Here is a 25,455-nt window from a genome sequence, read left to right as displayed (position 1 = left end):
TTGTCCTTCTCACCACCAAGTACTGTTCTCAAAAGAAAGAAAAAAAAGAAAAATGAAAAGAAAAAAATGAACTCCCCTGAATAACTTTTGAACAAATCTTCACGTTCTAGGACTCAATCTTAATGGTTTGAGAGGGTGGCCTCAAATATTCTAATTAATTAATGCAGACAATATTTCAAGCTACAAGCCACAAGAACGTACTTTCTCTAAATAAGCATCTATTTTTATCGTCGGAATCAAAGTTCTGACACAATCTGGGAAATATGACAACAATAGTTTTGTCAGGAGAGCAGCCGTAAGTTTGTAACCCTTAATATTTATTTACTTTTTGTTTCTTTCGCCATATCTCGAGAACTTTGAGAACTATTCACAGATAATTCCAATGCTAAAAAGTAGCTTTGAGTAAATATTTATTATTTCATTTAATAATAGGCAAGAAAATTTTGAGCTGTAAGGTATACAATTTTTATATCATTTTAAAGAATCGTTTTTTATTCAACAAAATAGAAATTTAAGCGAAATTTGGTTCAATATTTCCTGGGAAAGTGGATTTTAATTTTCTTAAGATCTTTTTTTTTTTTTGGATTTTAATTTTCTCAATTTTCTTAAAATTCAATTTATCAGGAACTATTGGACCAATTCCGCTCAAATTTTGCAGTTTGCCGTAAAATTACATCCTTCAAAATGATGTAAAAATTTTATGCCTAACAATTCAAAATCTTTTCGACTATTATTGAATAAATAATATGAATTAAATATAGTCGAAAACTTTTTTTTTCATGGAATTATATTTGGATAAACGACTCTTATAAATGTCAGCAATAGTTTTTCAATTCGCTGAAAAGGTTATCGAAATAAAGTGAAACAAGCAAAGACTAAAATGAGCATCGAAGGGACTAAATTTTTGACCGCTCTCCTGACTAAACTATTGAAACAATATTTCCCAAATTGCGCCCCCCCCCCATCCTATATTTTGGGAGTCAGAAATCCAAATCCATCAGGGAAAAAAAGCTATGTTTATTCAGAAAAATTACGTTTTTGAGTCTGATTTCGTAACTTGAAATATCGTCTACACTAATTAATTGGCATATTTGAGGCCAATCCTTCTAACCATTAAGATTGAGTCCTATAACGTGAAGATTATTAGATCAAAAATTATTTCGGGTGAACCTTTCTTTGCGCACTGTATAATCACATATACTTTGCTGTGCTAAATTGCAAACAGGGACTTTCTTGAAGATATTATTGTTCTTTTTTTGTATTAAATTAAAGCATAGCAAAGTAGGAATGAAAATGTATCATAAATAAATGTAGTTAACATTATTTAGGGACAGTTAACAAAAAATTTATTAAAAAAGTGAGCTCATGTTATTCCAGAATAAACCATGAAGATTCAAATGCTGAAAGAGTTTTTTTTTTAAAACAAATAGCAAGGTTACATATCATTACGCAGCGTGGAAGTTATCTAATTTGTTTGGTTTTTGATATTTTGAAAACAGTTTTCAGCAGCTATTCTTAATTAACCTGAACTCATTTTTCTCTAAACTGTTATTTTTAAAGTGTCAATAGATGTAAAACAGAATTTTTCATGAAAAGTTTCTCTCGCGATTTAGCCTTCTCTAATTAGACATTTAATAAAAGAATTGGATATTCGTAATATCTATCTTATAATTTTAAAAACTTTTATTTTTACAGAATGTCCAGTGGCAATGTTTGTCAGACCATTTTCCGTGGAAAAGATGCCACTAGTATTTTTACCGATGTCTGGCCAGCTGGTATACCCTTCAGCTCATTTGACAATAAAGTCTGATGGTAATTTTTTTAGTTGCAAAACATATTTATCTTATTTAAAATCCATTAAACATTTCCTATCGGTAAACAATTTTTTTACAGCATATTCCGTAAAAATCTGTTAATATCATCTAAATTTTTTTAATACAATAAATACTTTAAAAAAAATTAGCACTCACATTTTTCCTTATATTTTCCTTTAATGAATGAAATCTCTACCAAAAAAAATATTTATAAGTAAGCAAATAATAAAGTTTTTCCCAGTGGCTATAAACAAACATTAAAATTTTATTTATAAAATTAATTAAAATCTAAATCTTTATGCAACTTATTATTAAATTAATAATTTTATATGTAAATAGTTATTTAAAACTTTATTATGAAATATGCACTTAGAAATAATGGAAGTTTTCATAGGTAATGAACAAAAGTAAATATAAAATTAACTTAATCTTGAAACCAAAATTCTGGGCAATATTTCATTGTAGACTTATTGAATTTTCTTACAACCTCATTAAGGAAGAACATCAGTAAGGATTAATCATTGGCAGTAAAAAATAATAAATTTTATTCGGTTAAAAGGACTGCATTTATCATATTTTTAATATTGTTAAATCTCTCATGTGGATGATGTAATTGAAGACGCATTCTCATTTATTACATGGTATATAGAACTACACGCTGCTACAGGTAAACTGTTATGTTAGCAATTATTAACAATTCAGGAAGAATTAATGGTTCTGTCAAGGTAAGTAAGAATATTTAAATTTTGAGAAAGTCTGCTATTAACAACTAATAACTTTGACTGAGAAATTTTTTCATCGGTAAGTTCATCAGGTAAGCTATAAAATATTTCGAATCAAGCAATATATTGCATTTAAGAGGATCAAATAAGTAAGTATTGTTAACAATTCATCACATTATATTTCGTATAGATTTTACTATGCAGTTATAAAGTTGAATTCAAATATCTTTTCAGTGATACCCTTTCTTCTGATTATGTTGATAGATTTTATTTAATTAATCAGTTATGAAGTTAAGTTCAAATATGTAAACATGGGAAATCTTTTATCGGATAATGCTTTGCATCGATTTTATTTCACTAAGCAACTATGAAATTAAGTTCAAAAATGCAAACATTGGGAATATTGCATCGGATTGCTTTGCATAGATTTTATTTTACTAAGCAACTATAAAATTAAGTTCAAAGATACAAACATCGGTAATTTTTCATCGGAGTATGCTTTGCATAGATTTTATTTCATTAAGCAGTTATAAAGTGAAGTTCAAATATGTAAACATGGGTAATCTTTCTACTGATGGTGTTTGAATAAATCTTGATTCTTTTCAAATTTGATGACATAAAGTTATTGGAAAACAGCATCCAATAACTCTTTGTTTGCAGTTTTCTTTGAAATGTTGAATTATATAAGTTAAGCAACACCTTTCATTTCCATTATTATTTAATTTTTTTAAATGTTTAACTATTACTATTTTCTGTTAAAATTGTATCGAAATTTTAAACTAAATTCTTGTAAAAAACTTAAGAGATAGTGAACTAGGGTGAAAAAGCCTCGTTTATTCACTTTAGACACAGTGCAAAAAATAGATAAGATAGTTTTCCATATTAGTTGTACCAAAAATTCTTCCTATACTATTTCAAATTTTAATATAAATTTTGCGCACTAGTGCATCTAAACTGAATCAAACTAAGTTCTGTAAAATCAAAACTATCAATCTAAATTCTGTAAAATAATCTGGAATTAAAAACAGTAACTAAGTACTTAATTAAAACATATTTTTTATGCACTTACTGTTGAAAAAATGCCTTCGAGTTGAGATGACTTTGTAATAAGCAAAAATTTGTAGAATTAGTAAATAAAAGAAAGTTTTGTGTAAAAATTTGATAGGTGATTGCTATTCACATAATAGTTCGCATTTTCGGAAGTATTACCATCTCTTTTAATCTGAATTTAACTTGATTTGCTTAAGAGACAGTTTAAGAACACAATCGAGCATATCAAGCAAACCTGATATTTGAGAAATTTGATTTTCTTAAAATTTCCAGGATATGCTCTTTGTATATATACACGTGTACAAAATATGTTCTTTACATTTTTAATTTTTGCTAGGAAAAAAAAATTTCTTGACGCTTTGGGGGTCAAAACTAAATATTCTCTTGATTTTTGAGAAAAACACATCGATTTACAAACAACATCGATTCACATTTCAAAAGTAAATAATTTTTGTGAAACGAGTAAATCACGGTATTGGCCATTATTTTTTATGTTCTATTGCGTTCACACAAATTATTAAGAAATATATACTTTTAGTGGACCTTTGCATGGAAGATCAATGGTTCAAAATAAAAGTTATTGCCTTATTTTTTGACCATCAAAATCAACTTGTACCAGCAGTCCACCACAAAGAATATATTTCTGTGAATACATAGCAATTAGTACCTAAAAATATGGCTATATATATGCGTGACCTTAAAATTGACTTTAATGTAGCAAGAAAAGGAAATTTTGATGAAATTTCAAGGTCATTAACTACCTTTCCCAAAGCTAGATAACTAAGAAACTCTCCGAAAAAGAAGTCTTAAGTATATCAGAAACAAAATCAATGAACAGACGTATGGTTACTTTTAAACTCTTTTATAATATGGCCCTAAATTTTGAGTCCAGCACCTGAATAATTAACTATTGAAATATTTATGGAAATGCTGTAAATTGTTTTAAAAAATAACTTATTGAGGAAGAATGGACACTCTGGTATTTAGACAAGTGGCATATTGTTTTGGTGTATTTTTTACACTGAATCGAATTAAGACTTAAGCTGATAAGATGAGCAGTTTAGAAGTGATTTTGAATTTATTTTAAAACAGCATAAATTTTGGCTTACACCAACATTTTTGATGTAAGTACTTGGATATCTTGTACAGTTTTGGATTACCTAGATGGAAATTAGATGCCTAAATAGTCAAAAACTGTACTTTTTATAAATTGAATCATTATATAACATTAAAATTATTAATTCTATTAAGTTGGTTTGGATTTCATTTGAGTTAGAGAAAACAACAAGAGAGTTGAGAGTTGAGTAAATACAATGCTTGTCTGTATGGGAATATCAATCACGTTAATGTACGCATTTTATTCTTCAATTTTTGAATTATTACTAATAGTTCTATCAAGTTGATTGAATCTTTACTGGATTCAGTGTTCATCGGTGTCACTACCATTGAGCAAACACACAAGCAAGAAAAAAAAAAGTACAAGGAGAAATTGCAAAACTATCTGTTCCATAACACAAGAAAAGATAAAAGGTACATAAGATAAACATAGCTTCGACGAGTAATTGATGTTCTGATCTAGTAAATTAAGTTGTTATTTCAAAATAATTAATATGTTCAAAATAATTAATATGTTCAAAATAATTAATATGTTCAAAGTAATTAATATGTTCAAAATAAGAAATATTTCGGAAACTTTTAATAATAAAATGATTTTGATTTCATTTGACTTGATTTTATCTAATTTGATTAATTCTAAAAAATCCATAGGATCTTAAACTTCGTCTGCACGGCAATGTACAATGCTTTTTATCTATAAAAGCTTTTATAACTTCAGATCTATTAGTTGTATCATCAAGGGTAAGGTTTTGTTCAATCCAGCCTAAAAAATACTTCGAAACAATTGCAAGCAACAAACAACAGCGAACAAATTCGAAGTGTAAGTCTCCCTTTTGCTCCCTCGGTATATTCTAAATTGAGACTACAGCTCATCTCGCGGAAAGGTGTCAACTTCAGATGTAGTTTGTTCACCAGGAGTTGGAAGGTGGCTCCACCTCCTCATACGAAGAGTTCATTTCAACGCGGGAGTAAGAGGAGAAATGTCTCCCCGCCTGAAATTAAGACAACCCTTAATGCGCCCCAAACGCAAACAGTGAATTCTTTTCAGCCACTTATTTTGCGCTTTTTCATCTTCTATATTCTTCGTTACTCTAGCTAATTAAATATATGGCAGCAAAATGTCTCAAAAAGGACAACTATTCACTCAAATGAGAGAAATATCATCAAATTTATGAAATATTTAATGTCAAAAAATGCACATTAAGATTGCGAAATAAATATTTTTGTCATACGGTCACCAAATAGCAACCTTGTTAAAGGTTGTTCACATCCTTCTCCCAAAAATAGCGAAATAGTATCGCCGGATACCACGTGATGAAGGCGGAGCCAAATGCCAACTCCTGGTGAACGAACAGGCCTAAATCACAATTTTTGAAAAAATTTGCAGCATTCCCACTGTGTTCAAGAACAAACAGAACTCAAGAACGAATCTCAAATTTAGAGCCATTTTGGGCGTAGGCAGTTAATTACCTTTAAATTGCATTTTCTTGCTACTTTGGAGTCAGTTTTAAGGTTAAGCTAATTATACATCACATATATGTTTATTCTTTTAGGTACTAATCACTGACATACATACAAAAATATGATTCTTAATACGTAATATGATCCTTTGTGATTCACTGTTAGTACGAATAAATTTTGACTAGCATAATTAAAGAAAATAGCTTTCTTTGAATATTTTGGAATGGTTTCTGACCTTCGATGCAAATGTTTACTGAAAACATTTATGTCATATTAGTTAGTGTTAATGTAGTAGATAGTAGAACATAAAATAATTATCAGTGACACGATTCACATGTTTCACAAAAAGTATTGTCAATTTCTGAGGATTTGAAGTTTTAACCATACCAATATTTAAAAAAAATATTTAAAAAAGAACAACATGTGTCTAATAGTTTTACATAAAGAACATATCCTTAAAATTTCAACAAAATCATCAAAAATGTCAAGCTTCCATCCCTGCCTAGCTCTTGAAAACCTGGCTCTTAAGTACCTGTGTCTTGAATTTCATTAAAATCAAAAACGTTAAGCTAAAAATAGATCTGAAAATCTCCTTCATTACATCATGTATTAAGGATTATTTCAAATAGATTTAAAAACCGATCAACATCATCGCATTATTCATTATATTTAATCAGTCTGAAAATGTTTCATGTGCTATTTTGTTTTATATTATTTTTTTCTTAAATCAGACCTCAGTTAAGTTAAATCTATATATTCTGTAACTAATCAATATTCAGAACTTTATGCTGACATGAAGCTGTTTACAGGAATATCAAATAAACAGTTCCTTTGCAACGTTAAAGCTTCCTTATTGATGACTACAAATGGATGGGAGGAGATACGGACATCTTCAAACATATTTGGTGTTTACATTGATGGGAATAAAACATTCCTGCAGTGGCTTGGCGATGATGACGAACGGCGAAAACTTGAACATCATTTGGTTTTAATTCGAATGGTTTGTGAGAGTGAGACTACAAATGGAACTCTGTTTTATATCGAACCTTGTGTGGCATTACGGATTGGTTGGGCACCTGGTAAGATATCTCCTTTCATGCACTTTTTAACTAACATTAAAAAATAAAATAATTTTTTTTTGTATTCTTAAAATAAAATCTTGTTTTCTTAAATTTGAAATTCATAAAGAAGTGATGAAACCCAAATTTAAAAACGTTATATTTTAAGACAAATAAAACCATGTTCACGTGAACTAGTAAACGTGCCTTGATAATATGAAAATTTCATTTGCTTCTGAAATGAAAAGTTTGAAAAAGTTGACATGTTTTGCGCTCTCAAAAATAATCGCACTTTCTCAAGACTCGACTGACATGAATGAGGAAAATAAGAGAGATTATAATGCACGAATAAATGCGAAACATTTACTTATTTTCCAGTTTTTCATTGGCAACTTTATGCTTTCAAATCTCTTTTGCATCTTTTTTTTAGTGTTGTTGATGTAGTTCATTTACGTCGCACTAGAGCTGCACAATGGGCTATTTGCGACGGTCTGGGAAACATTCCTGGGGATGATCCGAAGACATGCCATCACAATTTTGATCCCCTGCAGAGGGGATGGCACCTCCGCTTCTGTAGCCCGACGACCTGCACGCGAAGTCGAGCACTTTACGGTAGAACAGTTTAACGAGGACCAATACCGCACACCCTCGATCCCTACGCAGACTGATCCAAGTGGTCACCCACCCGCACACTGACCGCAGCCAGTGATGCTTGACTTCGGTTATGTGCTGGGAACCGTGTCTTAACGATCACTCCACAGCATGACTCATTTTTTGAGTGCATGAAATAAGACGACTTTTTCTACCTTCATGATGAAGATGTAAAAACTTCATTATTTGAAGTAAATGAAGTTTTTACATCATCAAGTATATCTTATTGCTTCAGTTTGTTGGGTTTAATTTAATATTAAACGTGTCATTCCTCTGTTCTTAATTTTCCATCACTGTTAACGATTCTGTGAAACAACTTCTAATTATATTTCATAAAATAATGAAAAATAAAATTTTAATTACCTTTCTGAAGATAGAAAAACATTTTAAATCATGAATATTTTCATTTATGAGCTTTTCGACTAAGCATTTTAGTAACAGGAGGAAGAATTCGAATTTTCTTAAGATCTTATTCTTGATTCCTTTAAATACGAAAAAATAAATTTTGCAAGTTTTTAAACTTCGCAGAGCTGAGCCGAAAGCAATCTTTCAGTGTTTCCGAAGTAGAAGTATAAGCAATTGACGATTAACCTTAGATTTTCATTCTTATTTATTTATTTATTTTCTTTTTTTTGCAGCAAACTAAACTGCCAATATTGCAAGCTCTAGAGCGTGAACTGCAAATACCAATATTAGGAATTTATAGTTTTCGCCATTTGGGGAAACTAGCGGATAAGAAATAAAGAAAATTCTTAATCCTGATTTTCTACTGCCAACTTAAATTTACACAAATTAACAAAATTTCAATTAAAACCTACGTGCACTCAACACTACATGTATTTTATGCAATGAGTAAGAATATGCTTACGCTTTCTATAACATGTGCAGATAGATGGTAGACTTATATAAACTTCTATCATTAAAAATATTTGCAATATTGTGAGAAGTAAGCATAGAGTAATAACGTCTTTTTATAGCACTTGAGTTGGGTGTTCATGTTATAGCTATGTTTCTCATACGCCAATCTACTCTGATTTATTGAATCAAACACTCAACAATCAACTAATGTTGAGTGAATGCTCTTTCGACTTTGAAAAAAAAAGCATGGTCAAAACTATCAGAACGTGATAAAATTTATGATGTTTCTTGGTTCAATGGGAACATCAAAAAGTGTGGTTATTTTTATCGTAGTACTTTGGTAATTACTTAGATTAAAATAACCATTAAAAATTGCTTTAATTATCATGCTGCTCAGTAGCAAATTTGGTAAATTTAAAAATTACAGTATTGAGCAGGAAATAATAATTTTTATTAAAAATATATATTATCTCATAAAACAAATGAGTATGAGCAGAGTGTGGCGTGAAAACCATTTTTTTTTGGTTAAATTCTATTCTATACTCTTGAGTGTTGTATTTTGATGAACTGAATGGGTAATAAGACCTACAATTTTGAAAATCAGAATTTTTGATTTATCATTACCATGATGAACATAAAAATTATCAAATAAAATATTTGAATACATTAGGGAAAATTTACTATCTGTAGAAAGTAGAATAAGAGTGGAAATTTCATTTACAATGCTCCTGCGCTGAAAAAAAGTATGGTTAAAACTAATAAAATATGGTAAAATTTACCTTAATTGTCGGCTTTATGGGAACACCAAAAAGTGGAGTAATTTTATCCTAGTGCTTTGGTAATGACTTTTAATAAAATTAACCATAAAATAGGTTTTTATTATCATGCTGCTTGGTTGCAAAAGAGGTCAAATTCGATAATTATGACACAATAGTTGATAATTTTAGCAATGCTTGTCTAATTTGAGGTAAGGCAAATCTTCAGTTTGTTAACCTTTACTTTATTTAGTAACCACTTGTTAACTTTGCGCTGATCTGTTAGTTGCCTTCGTTTTAATGTAAGCTATTAGCAAATGTTTACCAACTTTTAAAACTGTAAATTTTGAAACTTTAATAAGTGTTTGTATAAATGTAATTACCCGGACAAGTCTGAACAAAATCAGTGACTTAACTGTTACGCATAAGGCCATCTCAACATCCTAAAATGGAAACATAGGAATCTTGAGATCGAATCCCACCACAACCCTGGATTCATATATTTACTTAAAATTTATAAATAGTTTAAACAGAGTCACGTATTATTTATAAAGTTCTGCATATAAGTCCTTGTCAAGTCAGAGAACAGACAGCACAAGATGGAGGACATAAAATATATCCCGAGATACGGCGAGATTTGAACCCGCTGCCTCCATGTTACAATAGGGGGATCCTTGTAATGTCCTTGTGCGATCTGTTCTTCAACTTGACATGGAGCTATAATAAATCGTACTTTGCAATGTGTAATGAGCACACAAGCCTGAATATGTATGTGTAACAATAAAAATATAAATACTATGAATAGTGATGTTTCTTTTACTTATTCGTTTTACGGTGACCTCCTCGTTTGAGCAGTTTCGGCCTTTTGCCGAACGCTATTTAAAATGGAGGTAGCGGGTTCGAACCCAATCGTAGCTCCGAATGTGCGACAAAGAATAAATAAGTTTATTGGATATATCTGAGTTTTTATGTATTAATACAAAAAATTATTTGTATGTTATCAAATTAAGAAATAGACAGCAGAAAATTGAGAAAGACAACACAAAGATACCGAACCCACTACCTCCACACTTCAGAGAATTTAGCAGAAAGACACTGCTTGGCAAAAGAGGCCCCAATAATTTATGGTTGTTTTACTTGCAATAAATTCTAAGGGCCTTCTTTCATATGCGGTGCAGCTGTTTCGTTAACCGCGCTAATACGTGGATGTAGTGGGGTTGAATCCCGCTAAAACGCAGGATGTATATTCCCGCTATTTTTCTCAAACTTGTGCTATCTATTTTTTAAATTTAAAAGAGTTTCAAGACATTTCTTCGTACTTCAAAGAAAGCCACATATGGGTGTGAATAAATAAATAAATCCCACTACCCCAATAAAAGATGCAAGAAAATAAACATCATAGCTTGATCTATCCAAGTTTAAGTATCTTTAAAACGTTTGAAAGCATCAGGTAGATCCATTTTATCTCCATTATAGTTGAGAAATATAATAAGAAAATAAATAATTAACCGTCACCTAGCTCCTCTCAACCTATTAATTAAACTGCCATTTTAAATAAACCATAGAAGTGTAAACAGATTATTGCTATGCTATTTGGTAAAAGGCATAGACATCAAGCTGTTAAATTTACTAAATAAATGACAAAATAAATCATAGTTCTGAAGAACAATTTTATTGCTGTTTGTTTTTTATAATTCTTTCAGCCATTTTTTTATTTAATAAAATATAGTATTAAATTTTATCTATAAACAATAATTACCAAATAAGCATATAACAATTCCTGAAAATTCTTTGAAAAAATACAATAGGAATGTGCATACCAGTAATGTGTGACACTATTAGTGCCACTTTTTTTATGAAATGAATAAAGACATTTAAAGGTAAATAAATAATGAACATTACTGATATATTTTTACATTAATTTTTAATTTTCAATGGTTTTGCAGAAAAAAATATCTTTATCACAAACATATGAGTTTGATGCCGGATATTTAGCTATATTATCTCTTGGCGACCGATATCGTTGTTGTAGTTCATTTACGTCGCACTAGAGCTGCATTGGCAACCCACATAAAAATCTAGAAAACTAATGATAGCTTTGTTTAAAGCTAAACACCTTGATTGTTTGTCAGAAATTACAGTTGAATTTTCTTTCAAAAAAATTTGGAAAATAGTCTATTTTATTTAAAAGAAAAAATATATATTAACTTGAAACTTTCACTTGCAGGTTTGGATCCAGAAAAAGAGCAAGGATCAAACAAGAATAACTACATCATTATCGCAGTGGCAATAGGAATTTTGGGTCTTATATATGTTGGAGCTGTTTTAATTTACATGAAAAGCAGGAAAAATAGAAGACTGCATGAATCATCAAGACAAGGCTTGTCTCGTAGCTCTATTGAAGTTACAGACGAAGAGTTAAATTCAGCAGAGGTAACATAAAATAAGAATTAAAATTTCAATGTACGAAACAATATACAAATAGAATGTTTAAGCTTAAATACCTTTACCAATAGTATTTCATATCCTGCTAAATACAGAATTAAGTATCTTCATTGTTGTTGACGTATGCCTGTTAAAGCAGAGGGGTGCGATTGTTCTTGCTTTTCCAGTGGCGCCCTCTGTGGCCGAGAATTCGACTTCTGCCACGCCCATACGTCACACCCGTTTATAGGTCGGACCCATTCATACATCCATTAATTCATCTACAAATCGTAATTTTGACCTGAATCAGAGAACGTTCAATCTCCACTCCAGTATCCCCAGAGGTATTGATTTGTTATGGGAACATGGAGGACTTTGCGACTCGACAGATTTAGCGTGCATCAGTCACCATTTACTGCAAGGGGAGTCTTCGGCTGGCGGGGTTCGAACCCACGAACTCTCGGACATGCGCCCAGCGCCCTACCGACCAGGCTCTCCCGGCCAAGTATCTTCATTAAACAGCTAAAAAAAATAATAAGGCAAGAAAATCAACATATGAGTGAATCATTACATAATACGTAAAAATCGCAGTGCAATATCAGTGAATTATGAGTACACATATTTTCTTTGCTATGAAATCCAAGTCGTCATAAGAACTTAATTTGACAATAATTTCTATGCTGCTCTAAGAAATTATTAAAGAAATTGATGCGATTAATAAAATATGATAATCCCTCTGAATATGCGAAGATATACAAGATGTTCCGCTATCACAAGGGAGTTTTTAAACAATTTAGGGATCCTAAATTAATATTTCTCAGGAAATAAACAAAAACGTTTTGTCGATTCTCCAGTGAAAAAGAAGTGATTAAAAAAGCATCATTTTGATTGCCTGATAAAACTTGACATTCTCTCTAATAAAATAATCAGTTTCTTCTAGAAATTGCAAAGTGCGCAAAAAATCACCCTGAATAACTTTGATCAAATTATCGGTTTTCACACAATAGAACTCAATCTTAATCGTTCCAGGAGGTGAACTCAAATATGCCAATTAATTAATGTGGACGATATTTAAAAGCTACGAAATCAGAAGAAAAACATATTTTCTCTGAATAAACATGCTTTTTTATCCCCCGATAGATTTGGATTCTGACCCTCAAAATATAAAGGGTAATCGCAATCTGTGAAACATGGCCTACATATTTCTTGTCCAAAGTTTAAACGACTTCTTGTTAATTTTACTTCTTGTATCTCGCCGTATCTTTGAGAATTTTGTAAGTTAATGGAAAACATTTTACACACATTTGTAAATTTCGTTTAACCAGAGATAATTCCATGTGAAATTACTTTTCCTAGCTATTTATTATTTTATTTAATAATTGTATTTAAAGGTTTTGAGTTGTAGGTATACATATTTTTACATCCTTTTAAAGAATGTAATTTTAAAGGCAAAATACAAAATTTCAGTGATATCAGTCGAACAGTTCCTGAGAAATTAAACTTTAAATATGCAACTTTCAGCTGATTTTGGTCAAATTTTGTATTTTGCCTTATAAAATTTCATTTTTAATTAACTTTTATCCTGTACAATTAAAAAGTTTTCGACAATTTTTGAAAAAAAATTAAAAGTAATAAAGGAATTATTTTTGCATTGATATATCTTTAAATAAGTGACTTTCATAACGACGTGATGAACTTTTCAATTCGCTTAAATATTCTCGAGATAGGGAGAATTACGCAAATAGTAAAATTAACATGGAGAGGTCCGAACTTTGGACCACTCTCCTGATGAAACTATGGACCCTATTTCCCAAATTGTGGCTATCCCCCATCTTTTGAGGATCAAAAATCCAAATTTATCGTAAAGGTACGTTTATTCAGAGAATATACATTTTTGTGTCTGATTTTGCAATTTTAAATATCGTCTTAACTAATTAATTAGCATAATTGAGGTAATTTCCTCGAATCAGTAAGATTAAGTCCTAGTACGTAAAAATCTAATCATTAAATCTAACTTTTTCACGGTGTTTCGCTTTTTTTTTTCTTTGCGCTCTGTGCTTGTTTTGGTTTCTTTTAATCCCCCCCCTTGCTCAGTAGTGATTAGTTGCATTTGGGCAGTATATTTTCTCCTCGCTTATGCGACTATAATGTACGACTTCTAATAAGCATTAAATGTCACATTTGAAAAGGATTCTATAAATATATATTAAGGGTGGTGATTACAGCTCACCCCCCTGCATAGCTTAAGTTTAAAGCCATATGATTGTGCGAAAGTATCGAACAAAACCTATTCGAGAAGAGCTTCAATATCTTCATACGGACAAATGCCACCAATTGCATTATTATAAATAAGTAAAAAGGAGTTAATAATAATTTTTTTAGTACAAGTTAATAAAAAAATAATGTTTCTAATTAAGATATATTCTTGAATTGCAAATTTTCTGACAATGTTTAAATATTTCAGCTTAGAAATGCCTATATTAATAATTTGGTGCAAGAAGCTGAATTAACAACAAAGAGTTCAAAATGTGGATTGAAGGTGAGCTATAATTCAATAAAATAATGAAAATAAGCTGAGGTCAAATGATACATCAGCTTCTTTATTATTTTCATATTCTATTTAACTGTTTTTTAACAGTTTCTCTTATCTGAAATTTTATTTCTGAAAAGTAAATTTAATAAATAAGACGAAGATGCTTAAAGTGGCCTCTTGAGTTTTCATCCATTTTTAGTGCTGTCAAAGCACTGTAAAGCGAATTTGGGCCTGTGTAGAGAAAATAGTCTCCTCATAATATTTGAAGGGCATTAGTTGCATTGATTCGCATATAAATATCATATTCAAAATATTAACTCTCACGTGAATCATTATATGTTTAATAATAGACTGATAATGTTAATGTTTCTTTGTTATTTGTTTAAGGGTTCTCGGCGCACATTGGATGACCAGGATGTAAATTGCTTGGAAATACATTCTCATCAATCAGATTCCTCGTCATGTGGCAAATTCAATGGCAAAAAAAGAAGTAGTAAAAATTCTACCAACGATTACTCAGAGGGAACGTTAAATACAGAAGAAACACTGCCTCAGTCCCCATCAAATGATTTTTTTGTTAGAATTCGTGGCATGATTGCAGCTGCAAAAAACCGGCTAAACAATTTCCGGTACAGACCAACTCTTCTTGTAATTCCTGAAGACGATGAAGAACATGGTATCCGAACATGGGTATCCGATGTGTGTGATGTAGGTAAAAGAAAATCTTCGTTCAAAAAGTTTTCTCGCAAAGGCAGCACACCAGCTATGACAAAAAAATTTGAATCAATCCATGGCTCAAATCTAGGTGCTGCTATGCTAGAAGCTAAATTAGCTCCTCCTTTACCTCCTCCTCGTAATGTTAAACAAAGAAGAAAACGAGCTCCATCACCACCTGGAGAAAAGTTAAATTATCCAGATCAAATGAGAGAGTCACCTTCACCTGTTAGTTTAAATGATTTGCATGACAGTCTAAGAAAAACGCGTAAATCAAATTCTACAGGTAATTCAAAATCGGAAAACTATTCAAAATTTGACCTATTTCGTCTGGATTTATATGACAAAATAAATAGAATGAGGGAAGGAAGTTCAGCTCTCTCTGAAAATGATATAGCTGTTTTGGAAATGTCTGACAGGAAAAAAACTAAAGGTAAGAGCCATAAGTTTACCAATCTGACCTTAATTCTGCTATATTATTTAAGATACTGAAGAATTTTGTCAATGTTTTTTTTCCGAAAAATTCTCTAATTCTTTTTCTTCGTCTATGAGTGCTTATACAGTAAAGCGATGTGACTTTTCTCCCAATTTTCGTGGATTTTTTGGATTAGACCTCTTTTATCCCCTTCCTTCTCGCTTCCGTGAAAATGACAGGGTGAAGTTTCGCCCTCTATTTTTCGCTCCCGTGATATTTCCGGGCTGGAGTGTTCAGTAGTAACGCGCCAATAAGTACAAAACTAATTCATGTCTTTTGCTCGGAAAACATTTTCTTTCTCATTTTACACACCAGATGGCAGTACCAGGAAATTTTTAAGGTAATTGTAGATGGTTAGTTTATTTTAAACTAGATGTCAGCACTAATCAGGGATACAGGGATAAAAAAAATAGGCACTTTTAAGACCGTTTTCTTGGAAATTAACCGATCGTTAAGGGGTTAAATTACAAAGTGGAAATTTGACCATTTTCCAAAAAATATGTGCACATTATTTTTAATGTAGCAGGTGAAATTTGATTTTTATGTAATGGAAAACTTATAATAAAATGCTCTTTTTGAGCACGAAATCATAATCTTGGGTGAGGTAACTTTGTGAAACCGATTTTTTTTATTATTATTATTTAAAACTGACTAGAACACTATTCTATATATTTAAAGTCCTCTTAACATCAAATATACACAATTTTTTTTTAAAAATTATCTCAGAAAGATTTCTAGATACAAACTTCTAGTATAAAAACATTCCAAAAAAATGAAAAACAAAAGTATTAGATTTATTATTAGATTTATGAATAATTCAATTTTTTTAATAATTCACTTTTTCTTTTTATCTTAATTATTAATTCTATTATTATTCTCATTATATCTATATTTTTATTAATTATATTGTTTTTACTGGTAACCAAACATTAAAATCAACTCCGAAAAATTGTTAGATGTTTAATTTGGAACAGTAAACTTTCTTTTATTTTTCCTGTACTGTCTACTTCCATTATAATACCGTTCTTTGGTCTTAGAAGCAAATGGTGTCTCTCCTCTGCAAGCATCGGGTGCAGTTTGCTGAAACTCTGAACAACAACATAGCTCATTATTAGTTCCGAGTGCTTCGTCAAGAAGGAACTAATAATGTGCTGTTTTATTTATCTTAACCACTTCCACTGATTTTGTAAAGTCAGAACAAACATTATTCCTATCGGTTTTGTCTACACTGATCTCATCATTAATCAGCACATAACCCAATACTGACAGACAGTCATCACCCAAAGGGCAATATTTTTGAGTACCTTGACTTGACCATATTTGCATATGTGTTTACTTTGAGCAATCTGAGTATCAACTGAGTACTAGCAATCTGAGTATCTTTCTGGTAATAATACTACAAATATGTTCTCCAAGTGAGATAAGAAAGTGTTCTGTGTAAACAGCCAAAGAAATACAATCAGAGGACGATTTTTGTAGATCAGTACGGATCGGTAATAACAAAAATGACAACTGTCTTACAATTTATACTGTTACTGACTCTGGCAAAATATTCTCAATCTGTTCTCTTTATTTTAGCTGCCATTCAATGCATTTAATTTTTAAAATGAAACTTTTTTTGGCGCAAAACTACCTCATTTTACGGCATCATTTTTATTACCTAGTACAGCGGTTCACAATTTTTTCTGCTATGGAACCCTAAATCATCGGCCCTCAAAATTGAAATTAGGTGTTATGTCAGACAGTTGAATTCATAGGTTTGGAGTAGCATGTTTTCCAGTTCAGAATTTGTCTTTGGTGTAAGCATTAGCTTAAAATGAATAAACTGAATAACAGTTTTGAAACGTAAACAAAAACTTTAATGGAAACTTTTTCCTTCTGATATAGGTTATTTTTTTTTTGAGTGAAAAATTTAAGAAAAATACTAATGCAAGTATTATTTATTTTTCTGTTAATATATTTTTTTGTTACATTGAAAAAAAAGTATGGCTATAACTACCAGAATATGGTTAAATTTACCGTCTTTCTTTCTCTTCGGAAACATACGGCTCGATAATTTTTACTGAAACGCTTCGGTAATGATTTTGGTGAAATTAACAACTAAATTAACTTCATAATATGTGATAAAATTTGGCAAATTGGGTAATTTTATCATGATACTTCATATCATGAGTTAAAAATCGCTTATTTGGCTAAATGTATGGTAATAAGAACCTAAGCCGTAATTAGAATGGCAAACAGTTACCATATGAATGAAATTATTAAATAAACGGCTTAAATACCGTATATTTTGGATTTTTTAATCAAAATTATGCTCATTTTTACCAAAAATGCGATTACCACACAGTACGGTATTTTCTCTAGATTTTTTTTTATCCGTGTGATATTTATCATAAAGAATTTTTTAAAAAAATAACCGAAATGTTAAATAAATAAAAATTGGGCATGAATATAATTTCAGGTTTCAAAACCATTATTAATTTTTTAAACAGAAGTCGGAACCCCTGTAAGACCCTTCCATGGAACCCTCGGGTTCCGTGGTACACCATTTGAGAACCGTTGATCTAATAGACATTGGTGCATCCGACGAAATGCTTTTTGTCTGCAAATATCAACATCCCAAATAAAGCTTTGCTTGACTGAAAGTATCAAAAATATCCAAAATTTTCTATTGACCACACACCCTGCGTTTAATATTTCTGTAATCTGAATGTTTTCAATAATTGCGTTTGAGAGAAGAAGAAAATTTCCCTGGCAAGAAAATAAATTTCGCACTGACCGTGTTCAAACATAAAATTTCCTAAAATTCTTACCAATTTTTAAATTATTAGCAGATTTACAGGAGGTATATAGGATTTTTATCATTACCGTTCCTCATATTTTTACAATTTTTTGTCTAAAATGTAATTATCAAAAAACGATTATTAATATTTGAACAAGAATAAAAACCAAAATTGCTATCGAAATCTGTTAAATCATTATTGAAGTAAGCAGGTTGTAAAAATAGCAAAGCCAGTTTTCTTATTGATATGGATGTATTTCTAATAATAAAACTTCAACTATTCTCTATTCCATTCAGCCGACAAATGAATTTTGATACTTTTAGTCCCACCCTCCACAATAGGAATTTGTTGAGCAGTGGTGTCTTCCAATTCCTGATCCTGGAGTTCGCTTGTCTTTTGGATTGGGCTCAAAATTACAAGGCTACGGAGTTAAACATTGGTAGTCGTAAACTCTAAATTAGGTCGACTGTTTAACGACGGTTATAAAATAAATAAAATAGCAATTTGGATTGCTTGAATGTTAACTTATGACCCTTGAATTGAACATTTTTTTTAATTCATTTTGATAAGGATTGTATTAATATATGTTTTAAATAAGGTCATTAAAATCACCATGTACATCATAGAGCAATATCTTATACTTTTCGTTATTATTTTACAGATGATATGTGCTTAGCAACAAATTGCTCTGAAATTGAGAAAGGTGGCTTATTAAATAACTATTGCTTAAATTCTACATCCAGAGAATCTGATGAAAAGATATCACGTCGTCAGCTTCTTCATAAACTGCATGAAACAGAGGAATCGGAAAAAATTCAATACTCTGAAATCTTAACAAAATCAAAAAGAAAAAGGAACAAAACAGAAAATGAAAATATTTCTGAAGAAATTAAAGAAGATGTTAAATCTGGCAAAAGTGCAGGTAATTTGAAATCAACATTGTTATTATAATTGTTATTGCATTTAAATTTTATGTCTGCTATTTTTATCATTTGCAATATACGAGGTAAACATTTATAAATTGGAACGATTTTAATTTCTAGCCACATATTTAAAAATATCGGAACTATTTCTTTCAAACTAGTTCAATTTTTTAAATTTCTTAGAGATAATTCAAGTTTTATTAAGTTCATCTAATATTAAAGTTAAATTAGTCAATATTAAGTTAATTTTTGAAAACATAAGCTGACAAAACATATTTTTGTGTTATAGTTCAGCATTTATTCTCTATTTAGAAATTTAGTTAATTAGAAGCTCACGAAATTCTACATTTCAAATAAAAATGAATGAATATTTAATTAAAGTTAAAAAGTTGAAAAAAGTCTCAAAGCATTTGATTATTCTAAAATATAAGAAAAAATAACTACTAATAAGGAATATAATTACATTCATGTTTCTAAACTAACGGCTGTTAAAATCATTAAAGCTTTTTATCTGAACAATAACTTATCTTATATATAGAAATTGTCTCAAATTAAATAGAAAATTATGTCTCAAATTAAACTTGTAAAAGCTGAAGTATAGAAAAAATTGTAGCATCAAATTTATTGTGTATTAAACAAAGCACTACTTAAAGCCCTTTTAGAAACGCATTGGAATTACATGGAATTTGATGTTTCACATTCCAGTGTCGCAATGTACGAAGTTTTATTTAAAAAAAATAGAAGAAGCGGTTATTTTTACTGAAAAATGAAGGAAGTTGATGAAGAATATATAGCAGAAATCTTTAAAAATATTTTAATTGGTCAAATTTTTTGTAAAATTGTCAAAAGCATTTTACTCAAAAAGGAAGTGAAGTTCAATACATAAAAAAAGGGCCACTTTGAATAACTTTTGATCTAATAATGGAATCTTCACGTTCTAGGACTCCTTCTTAATGGTTCGAGGAAGTAACCTCAAATATATTGATTAATTAGAGTAGACGATATTATTTTAAGTTACGAAATCAGACACAAAAACACACTTTCTCTGAATAAATGTACTTCATTTTCTACTGATTCGGATTTCTGACCTCAAAACATAAGGGGGTAGCAATAATCTGGAAAATATGGTCTTTATAGTCAAGAGAGATGCAATCTCTGCTAGAAATACATAAAATTAATAAGAATTACAATGTAATTTCGCTACATTCTTATAATTAAAATTAATTGAAACTTAAATAATTACAAAATAAAAACAATACAGTTAGTTAAAATAAAACGGATTTTCAACGAAGTAGAATTTTTTGACTTACTGCCTTGTTAAGGTTCCTTTTTTATAACTATTAGACATTCATAATTAAATTTTTTGAAGAAATGAAGCATAACTGGTCCTGCCTTTAGTGTTGAAAGAATATATCCATCGCTAGCTTCATGTTTGCATAGATTAATCGATATATATCTATTAGGCATTATATATGACGTTTTGGCACAGTTCAGAAGACTGGAAAAACCACAATCCTGTCCCATTCCAGACTGTTGTTAACCCAATCATTAAGTTATATCTGAGTGGGATCTTAAAGCAACTGGCGCGAAGAAAAATATTGCTAGAAGTTTCCTAATGCCGAAGATAAACTTTTAACATCTGAATAGTTTAGAAATTATTAATTAGAAATTATTAATTATTATTATTAATCAGAAATTATTAATTATTATTATTAATTAGAAATTATTAATTAGAAATTATTAATTATTAATTATTAATTATTATTATTAATTAGAAATTATTAATTTGAAATTTTCAGTTGTGTATCCTTCCCAAATGTTGCACTACTTAAGTGAAAATAGTATTAAATCACACATTAATTCTGACTCTACGCGCATTTGAGAAATGCCAAAATAACTAAAAGGTGAGTCAAACTCGTGTCAGAGGCTTCGAATGAAATATGTGAATATGAAGCTAGAGCAACACTATATTTCACTAGCTATGCATCCAAGCAACACTATATTTCAGATCAGTTATGTTTCACTTCTTAAAAAAAAATTCATACTTTAAATATGTAGTAGGTATAACAAAGGAGCTTTAACAGTGCATTAAACCAAAGAATTCTACTGAATTGAAAATCTTTTTAACTAACTGCAAATAAAATGATACACAAAAATATTGCATGGTTGGTTGGTATAGAAGTAAATCAAAGTGCAATCATCTTCATGTGGTGAGTTCTGGCCCCTGGCCATACTTTCCTGTCTATAGCTCTTGCCCTTCAAATATTATTGGGTTTATAACGTATTTTAGCGGGCGCACTGTATATCGTGTGAACTGATAACGAGGTTATATTTTTTTGTTGCTAATTTTTAATTAATCTTTTCTTCTTCCTCTATTCAAAATCCCTTTTTTTCTCCTTTTTTTAGTGTTTGTTATATATATATATATACACCGAAGAGCCATTACATTATGACCACCCTCCATCTAGAACAATGGGCTCGTCCAGGTTTTCATGGTTTCTCGCCCAGGAACAATGTTTTCATGGGTCACATTAGGACCCATAATCCTCATAAAACAATCCGTGACGTCTGTAAGCTACTTGAACATAGTTGCAGACCAGGTTCACCCATTCATGGCAACATTTTTTCCTGCGGGGGATGGTGCTTACCAACAGGATAATGCACCATGTCATAAGGGTCGAATCGTCATGGATTGATTCGAGGAACATTCCAGTGNGCATTGAGGAGTCATGTCTTGGATCCCAAATTCACCTGACCTTAGTTCAATAGAGCATTTGTGGTCCTACTTGGAAAACCAAATTGTGCTGCCACGCTACCACCTCGCAATGTGAGAGAATTGCAGGACCAGTTGGTGAGCGCTTGGTACCAGATACCTCAGAGTACCTATCAGCATCTTGTGGAATCACTGCCAAGGCGGGTGCTAGCAGTTTTGATGGCTAAAGGTGGTCCTACATGTTATTAGCAGGGTGGTCATAATGTAATGGCTCTTCAGTGTATATCGATGTAATGCTTGATATTTTTTGAAATAGTAGTTAATTAGTGTTCATTTATTTATAGATGAAAGCGAAGAAGATATTACAGAGTCCAGTGCAAGACCTGGAACTGCAATGAGTAATTCTTCAAGCAGTCAACCATCAACAATGAAAGAAAAACACATAGCAAACGGGGATGCTAGAGGAATAAATGATGGAGACTCAACTGACTGTTCAGAAACTTCAGAGGACTCTTTATCAGGAGATTCTCTAAATTCAAGTTTCAGAAAACCAGGAAAAGCCCCGTCATTAAAATCCAAAACTTCTGGTAAAAGTTCAGAAAATTTGTCAGTAATCTCTGGCTCTAGCGTCGTAACATCCTCCAGTGTTCTGAAAGAAGTTGACTATTGTGAAAACACGGGTGATGAAGAAACAGATGACGATAGTCGATTAAGTACCGATTTGGATATGTATAACTTAGGCGAGGATAGTGAGCATCCTTCTCTTGAGGAATATTTACAACTATCCACACAAGTTGCAAAAAAATTATCAGAAAGAACAGTTCCTAATTTTAGTACTGATTTACCAAAGGAGAAAAATATGATTCGGGAATTTTTCTTTAAGGAATTCAAATCAAATTTTGGCAAATCTAAAAGTGAAAACGCAAAAACTAGCCCAACTTTGAAAAATAACGATAACTGGACTTTACAGCCACAAAAAACTAAAAAAAATGTTTCAAAAAACATTTTTAAACGTCATTTATTAAAAGGACGAAAAAATGAAGAACTACTTGTAACGGAAGAAAGTAGCAAAAACCATTGTTATGATAATCACGGTGTCATTAGTGAAACAGATGATACTAGATCGTCTACTCCCTCTTCAACAAATGGAAAAAAGGGTAAACAAAAATTTAGAAATAAGACACCTGAAATAGTGCCTGCCTCTAAAGTTGTTGATGGAGCTGAGAAAACCATCATTTCCATATCAAATGGATCTTGTGAAACAGTCAGGTAATGTAATTTTCTGAAAACTTCTGTAAATCCGTGTCAGTTTATTTTTCTCGCAGTGATTAAGTATTTTCTTTAATTTGAGCTACTGTCAGTTTCTGTCCGTAAAAAGATCTCACAGTATATGCAATACCACTTATAAGTTTACCATCATTGTTAGAGATCAAGCTTGATATTTGTCTCTTTTAGTTGTAAATTACATAATTTATGAAAATTAGTATTTTTTTTCTTTTATGATTCCAGAAATAAAATTAAAAAAACACTATCGATATTTTTTTTTTCTTTTAGGGAAACAAAAAGGTGTTCTCCTTCACCAAACTCTATATCTATTCCCAGGGTTGGAAAAGCAGTTTCTCTTCCTAAACAAAGAATATCTCACATCCATGAAGATCCTGATGACATTTCTACTAGTAATTACAATGAAAATGAATGTGATAGGTTTGTAGAGACACCATCTATCGAGTCAGATTCTATATCAGTTGCCAATTCAGACATGACTGAAGATTCCTTAAATACACCTGTCCCACCACATGGATGCGGAGAAGAAAACCGTGAGGATATTAGTGAAGATGAAAATGAATCGACAATCGACAAGTGTTTAGCTCAGTTAGCAGACTCTGTCATACAGCCGACTGATGATTGCTCACTAAATAGGTATTTAAGTCACTTGGGCAATGTTCTTGCAACCAGAGATGATAGCGAATTCGAGTTGTGCTTGAGTAAACTCGCAAATAGTATGTCAAGGAACCGTGCCACTAAAGGATTCAACCTTACTCAGCATTTGCCATTATGTTCATTTGAGCATGTTTGTGTAGATAAAAGCGATCGAAGTACACCCACATCTGATCGTTCTTCAACTACTTCGAGAGGTTCACGAAGCTCTCAAGAAAATTTACGTAAAAAAACATTAACAAAATCCAAGCATCATCATCATCACCATCATATTGCTGAGTGCAAACATACGAATGGAGATTCAGTTCAGATGAATGGAACGTTAAATAATGGAAACCATTTACCAAATGGACGATCACATGTGAATGGGAAAGATGATTTTTCCACTCGCATTTTGGTCGAAAGAGCTGCAGCATTGCAAAACGTTCTTCGAGGAAAACACCGAATACCAAGTACGTCAGAAGAAGAAGAATGTGGCCGTGCAAGTTCATTAGGCTCCACAAGAGAGTTAGAAACACCAATTCCTGAAACTACGTCAGATCCTGGATCAGCTGATTTAGAAAGACCAAGAAAAAAAAGACCTCTTCTAAGAAGGAGTAAGAAAGGACTAAATGGTACTTGTAGACAACATATTCAAAGCAACAAACTTAGTAAAAAGGATAATGGGTCCCTAAGAAAAGGTTTTCAAGCGAGAAATTCAAGCACTCCTCGATCCAGCGGCAGTGATGTGACTGTTATACAATTGGAAGGAGAGGCAAATCAGCATGTGACAAACGTTGATAGCTCAAACACTTTTGTAACTTTAATTAATGTTGATAGTTCTGATTGTTCTAATAGTGCTGAAGAAAAGTAGCTAATTGCGTCTCTAAAGTGTATGTAGTCACCATTATTCTAGACGCTCAAACCACATTGTTATTTCATTAATTTATAAGTTTTGTTTCTTGCTAATTATTTGAATGAAGTCACCATTTAAATAAAAATTGTTCATAAAATATTTGAAGACTAATTTTTTTGCACCTTTATGCAGTAATTTTTTCATATTTCATTTTATCAGTTTTTTTCTGCATATATATATGTATATATATATATATATATGCATTTATATATATGTGTATATATAAAGGGGAGAGTCGGGTAGCCCCGCCCACTTAAGGAGTATTGCTTATATTTCTGCATAATATTGAGTAATAATCAATATTTTTGTATATTTCTATTGTTNTATATATATATATGCATTTATATTTATATGCCCTATTATTTATATATGTGTATATATAAAGGGGAGAGTCGAGTAGCCCCGCCCACTTAAGGAGTATTGCTTATATTTCTGCATAATATTGAGTAATAATCAATATTTTTGTATGTTTCTATTGTTTTACCATCTAATTAAATAATACAAAAAGAATAAACCAGAAAAAGAATAGTTTAACTTAAAAAAATCTAAATTTAAAAAAATATGTTTTTCAT

At 30.9% G+C, this 25,455-nt stretch overlaps 1 protein-coding gene and 1 long non-coding RNA gene across 2 annotated transcripts in view; one reads left to right on the top strand and one right to left on the bottom strand.

Moving 5' to 3' along the window:
• The window catches only part of LOC107437534 (uncharacterized), a 53,612-nt gene extending 43,964 nt beyond the window's left edge, over positions 1 to 9,648 (bottom strand). The window contains exon 1 of the long non-coding RNA XR_006224829.2: positions 9,510 to 9,648. This is a non-coding gene — a long non-coding RNA (uncharacterized lncRNA). The remainder of the gene's footprint in view (positions 1 to 9,509) is intronic.
• On the top strand, positions 6,978 to 24,949 carry LOC107437532 (serine-rich adhesin for platelets-like). The gene is made up of 7 exons (XM_016049575.3): positions 6,978 to 7,242; positions 11,713 to 11,918; positions 14,374 to 14,448; positions 14,830 to 15,589; positions 19,076 to 19,336; positions 22,395 to 23,319; positions 23,605 to 24,949. The coding sequence occupies exons 1-7, from the start codon at positions 7,020 to 7,022 to the stop codon at positions 24,839 to 24,841; spliced, it is 3,687 nt and encodes a 1,228-aa protein (XP_015905061.3). The 5' UTR covers positions 6,978 to 7,019; the 3' UTR covers positions 24,842 to 24,949.
• The last annotated feature ends 506 nt before the right edge of the window (positions 24,950 to 25,455 follow it).

Source organism: Parasteatoda tepidariorum, chromosome X1 (genome assembly GCF_043381705.1).
Source record: "Parasteatoda tepidariorum isolate YZ-2023 chromosome X1, CAS_Ptep_4.0, whole genome shotgun sequence".
NCBI classification, from domain to species: Eukaryota; Metazoa; Arthropoda; class Arachnida; order Araneae; family Theridiidae; genus Parasteatoda; species Parasteatoda tepidariorum.
Note: the sequence above shows the minus strand (reverse complement) of the source record. Positions and strands in the feature narration are given on the sequence as shown.